The 5,142-nt window shown below is 44.1% G+C and overlaps 1 protein-coding gene across 1 annotated transcript; it reads left to right on the top strand.

Moving 5' to 3' along the window:
* Window positions 1-831: 831 nt before the first annotated feature.
* Window positions 832-2,865, top strand: LOC139326267 (vomeronasal type-2 receptor 26-like; the record flags this gene model as incomplete). Its single annotated transcript, XM_070956423.1, has 2 exons — window positions 832-952; window positions 2,000-2,865. Coding segments are annotated over 2 exons (987 nt in total), but the record flags the coding sequence as incomplete, so codon positions are not given.
* Window positions 2,866-5,142: the final 2,277 nt, after the last annotated feature.

Here is a 5,142-nt window from a genome sequence, read left to right as displayed (position 1 = left end):
TTTTCAAATTCCTGGATGTTCCCATTCTAGTTTCATCCCTTTCTGGAGAAGAATGAATTTTGGAATATTTCTGACAGAAATCTGTACTTGGACCAAAATGGAGAGATGACAGCAGATCTGGCCATCAAAATCTTCTTGGTTCTCCCCAAGGAGGATGCCAGGAGAGAGATTATGGCGTATTTTAAAAGACAGAGACTTACTATCGACCAAGATGTTCTTTCATGGCTAAAGTTGCTCAATAAGGTGGGAGAAATTTTGCTGTCTTTTCTCTCTTTTCCAAAGCCTGAGGTCCCATTTCAAGTGGGCAAAGCCTAGAGTCTCCAGGGTGGTTGGCCTCCCATGCCAGGTGGTGTCATCTCATGGAAGTTCTTCAACAGATGGGACCTAAGTGGAGTGGCTTTACCATGTTTTATGGAAACCTTTCAAGATCTTACTGGTCAGAGGTTTCTTTCTTCATCACAGTTTAATTTCATATTAAAAAACCTAATAGAATAAAATTTCCTAAATCTTTTACAGTAAACTTTCTCCTCAGTTTTAATAAGAATATATCATCATATTTAAATTTTTTTTCAATTCCATCCCTCTAGACTACATTAAATAGAAAAGTCCTTTGCTGCAGTGTTAAATTCTGAAAGCAAAAGGGAGGAACTACATGAAGAATCTGCCAGTTGTTATACCTCCTGCATCTATTTAGAAGTAGTCAGAGATTTCATATTTACCTCAGTGAAGACCAGAGGCTACTTGTCTCCATCCATTTCTCCCTCCATTTTCCATGGACGGAGAGTCCTAACACCTTTTCTTTGGCATTCCTTTTCTTCTGCTCAGTCCCTGCCGCAGTCCAAATGTGTGGAAAGTTGTCATCCTGGATTTGTCAAGAGGGCTCGAGAAGGAGAGCCAGTTTGCTGCTACGACTGCGTTCCTTGTCCGGAGGGGACCTTCTCCACTCAGGAAGGTGGGTCACACTGAGGAAAATGGGAGGCTTTGTGGAACTGGATCCCTCCAGCTGATTTTCATGAAAGTGCAAGTTAAAAGACAGATCGAAGCTCATATGGGTTTTTTATTTTTAACTTGCACAATTTCTTATCTAAACAGAATTAAATCAAAAAGACTTGGAAGGAGGGGCTGGGAAAGAGATGGGAGGAGGGGGTGGCAGACTGGGCAAGCTTTACTAACAGCAGAGGAAATATCTCTCCTGCTTTTTAGTTTGGATATGTGCTGCTAAGTTTACCTTTCCAGGAACATCTGAGATCTTTGAAACTAGATGAATTGTTTCAGGTCCACCTTCTGAAAGACCTTGCAATCCACTGTATATTGAATCCTCCCCTTGAGGATCACTGAGAAGGTGTCACTGGGCCATAATCTGGTGCTGTGGATCGTTATGGGGGGAACTCATTACACAAATAGTCTTCCAAACATATAGATCAATCAATCAATCAATCAGAATAGAGTAGAAGGAACTTTGGAGGTCTTCTAGTCCAGCCCCTGTTCAAGCAGGAGACCCTATACCATTTCAGACAAGTGATTGTCCAGTCTCTTCTTAAAAACCTCCAATGTTGAAGCACCCACAACTTCTGGAGGCCAGCTGTTCCACTGGTTAATTGTTGTCACTGATAAGAAGTTTCTCCTTAATTGCTTCCAGATGTTACAAGATGCTGTAGGTATCCTCCAAGTCCAGGATATTAACTGCCATGTGGCAGGACTCAGGATGTTTGCCTAAAAAGATTATATGATTCATTATTAACCTCTAATAATGTAGGTTCCTATGAAGATTCTACACATTACACTGGAAAGAATTAACACCCTAGGACTTCCCTCAACTTCATATACCTAGCTACATTTTTAAAGAAAAATAAATATCCTTCTTATGTTCTTTTTAATGAAATAGTAAAGAAATACTTCTTGGATAATGCCTGTGGTATCAGCTGTTATCCAAAGAAGGTATTTTCTGTAAGATAAAAGGATAGAATATTAAAGAAATATTGCTTTTTTGCTTTCTCAGATATGGAAAAATGCATCAAGTGTCCAGATGAGAAATACCCAAATGAGGCCAGAGTCCAATGTATCCCCAAAGTCATAACCTTCCTGTCTTATGAAGAACTTCTGGGCATCATCCTGGTCTCTCTTGCTCTACTCTTCTTCCTAATCACAGATCTTCTTTTAATCATCTTCATTAAATACAGAGAAACTCCCATTGTCAAAGCCAACAACCGGGACCTCTCCTACATCCTCCTGGTCTCCCTCCTGCTTTGTTTCTTGTCTCCTCTTCTCTTCATTGGTCAACCAAGGAAAGCCATCTGCCTTCTTCGACAAACGGTTTTCAGCGTCATCTTCTCAGTTGCTGTTTCTTCTCTCTTGGCCAAAACCATCATGGTGGTGCTGGCCTTCCTTGCCACAAAACCAGGAAACCGAGTGAAGAGATGGTTAGGGAAGAGCTTGGCCAACTCCATCATCCTTTCTTCTTCTGCTCTCCAAATTATCATTTGCTCCACCTGGCTGGGAGTTTCTCCCCCATTCCCTGACTCTGACCTCCACTCCCAGCCGGGAGAGATCATCCTGCAATGCAACGAAGGGGCCGTTGTCATGTTCTACGTCACCCTCAGTTACATGGGCTTCCTGGCTGCCATCTGCTTCACGGTGGCTTTCCTGGCCAGGAACCTGCCTGGGGCCTTCAACGAAGCCAAGCTGATCACCTTCAGCATGCTGGTCTTCTGCAGTGTCTGGGTGACTTTTGTGCCCATCTACCTGAGCACCAAAGGGAAATCCATGGTGGCTGTGCAGGTCTTCTCCATCCTGGCCTCCAGTGCTGGTCTGCTGGGCTGCATCTTCATCCCCAAGTGCTACATTATCCTTCTGAGGCCAGACCTCAACACAAAGGAGCAGCTCATGGCCAGAACAAATGTAAAAACATGAGATATAACACAAATGTGATATTGGAAGAATTGTTAACGGTTCTTTTATTAGAAAGGAGGTATTCTTTCCGTTTAGATAGTATGCAGGAGTCAATGAAAATCATATGTATATGTTTCAAATTTGGAAATTATTGAATTCTTCACAGCTTACAGCCAGAAGAAATGTGTAAATGTGAGACTGAGGAATTTTAACTTTTAACATTTTCCACAGTCCAAACGTAGAAAATGGTCCAAGCTCTTCTCCCTGCATGAGTGGGCCAACTATTTTTCTTGAAATAAATAAAGGGTGTGTGGAAGATTGTGAGGAGGCAAATTTCTTGGAGAAATGCGAGCATCTTAGCAAGACAGAAATATAGAAGGAATGTATGGAGCAAGGTTGATGCTTTCATTTCTCAGTACATTTTACCCAAACTGCTGTGGCAACTGAGACGTTTCTTTTTGTTTACGCAATAACTCTTTCTTGAGGGTAGCAACAATACAAGGCTGGGGAGGTAACTTGAGTCTCCCTAATTCTGAATATTCATGCTTACATCATCTATTAAATGAAATATGCATATGTGTGATTGTCATTTTCTCCTCCTTTCCTGGAATGTATAAATATGAGTGCATCCTTCTGTCTGTAAAGATTTCCTCTCACTATTTTCTGGGGAGAAATTCCTCCAGTGGACACTGAATAAATAACAACTGCCGTTAACCTGGATTATTGGTTTTTTGGTTTCTGTGTTTGATTCCACAGAAACTGGTGTCAGGAGTGGGATTCACAATCTTCCATCTGCCACCAGAGACAACAGATGGGGCAGCCCTATAGGGTGAGTGTTGAGAGATTGAGCCCATAACCCTTCCCACTCCCACATAAAGGCACCATTGAGGAGTGTGTGTGAGGCCACAATCTGTGTTTAAGTGTCTCTTGTGGCTGGAAAGCTTTGTGGTCCCTTCCGTCCCAGTTTCTCAGCCCCCCTGGCCCTGCTGTGAGCTCAGCTGAGCGATGTCTGGAGGTATCCAGGAACTGAGGGGGAAATTGGCTTTGCAGAGTGAGTGGGACCCTCTGTGTGGAAGAATGGAGACTGACCCAGAGGTTCTGTGCAAACTCCCTTTTTTCTGTTGTCTGAATGGAGGAATTCAGCTGATCCTAGGCAGGGAGGGAAGTGGATGATGGGGCTCCAGCAGACTCTGAGTGGGGAAGGAATCTTTCCCAAAGAAACAGGGAAACCTGCTGTGTCCCAGGGCTGGGAGGGGTTCCGATGCCCCCACTGGTGCCTCCAAAGGCTGCAAAAAAGGGAGTGAGTTAAATTGGAAGGGATGATTAAAAAAAAACAAAAACCCTCTTCCTCCTTGTGAGAGGAGAAATTCCTGTATCTGCACAAGGCTGTGACAGATTCCCTGAGAGGCTCTGGAGCAGCAGGAACTTCTCCCTGCCTCCGAGACCTTCCACCCAGCCCTGTCCTCCCATTCTGCCCCCCTGCTCCCTCAGCCTTGTGGCCTCTGGGGGTCTCTGCTCCCCCTCGGCCTCTCCTGGGGACCCCTGGGCTCCCCTCCAGCTTCTGGCTGCTCTCCTCTCTCCTCCTCTCCTGCGGGCTGTTCGGCCCCCAACTGCTCAGCCTATTCGGCTGCTCAGTTCTGGCTCCCAGATCCGGCTCTGGCCAGACTCACCTGGCACACAAGGTAGCAAGTCCCCCACCCCACCTCCCTCCCTCCCTCCCTCCCCCAATCCTCCACCCTCTCCTGGACAGACAGTTGGACGTGATGCTCTTTCTATGGAGATATTTTAAACCAATAACCAATAGGAATCCTGGCCATTCTGACGCTGCTTAGCTCCAGTGGCTGCTTAAGGAGGAACAGACTGTGGTTACAGCAAAGGTGGTTAGATTCTCTGCAGCAGCGCTGGGGATTCATGGGAAACACAGAATAATCCACCATAGCTATTTTACACAACTAAAGTAGCAAACCCTTTTGCATTACTCCTCCTTTGCATTTAATGACTATGGGCCTCACAGTTTAAGGAGTGATATTATAATATCCTTAGGCCATGTGTAACTGATTTGGATGCCAAATTGTAATTTTAATATAGAGTTTATCTGTTTATTATTTCATTCTAGAATTTTTAACTGGATATTCCTTGAGTGTTTTTATTTGTTCTGATCTCTGGTCTTTGATGTAATAAACTTGATTTGATGCAATTCGATTTACCAAGAAGGGGACTAAAAAGACATATGATAGAGTTGACTGTTCCCCA

Source organism: Pituophis catenifer, unplaced genomic scaffold, assembly GCF_029215685.1.
Source record: "Pituophis catenifer annectens isolate HBS135680 unplaced genomic scaffold, rPitCat1.0.hap2 SCAF_22, whole genome shotgun sequence".
Lineage (NCBI taxonomy): Eukaryota > Metazoa > Chordata > Lepidosauria > Squamata > Colubridae > Pituophis > Pituophis catenifer.
Note: the sequence above shows the minus strand (reverse complement) of the source record. Positions and strands in the feature narration are given on the sequence as shown.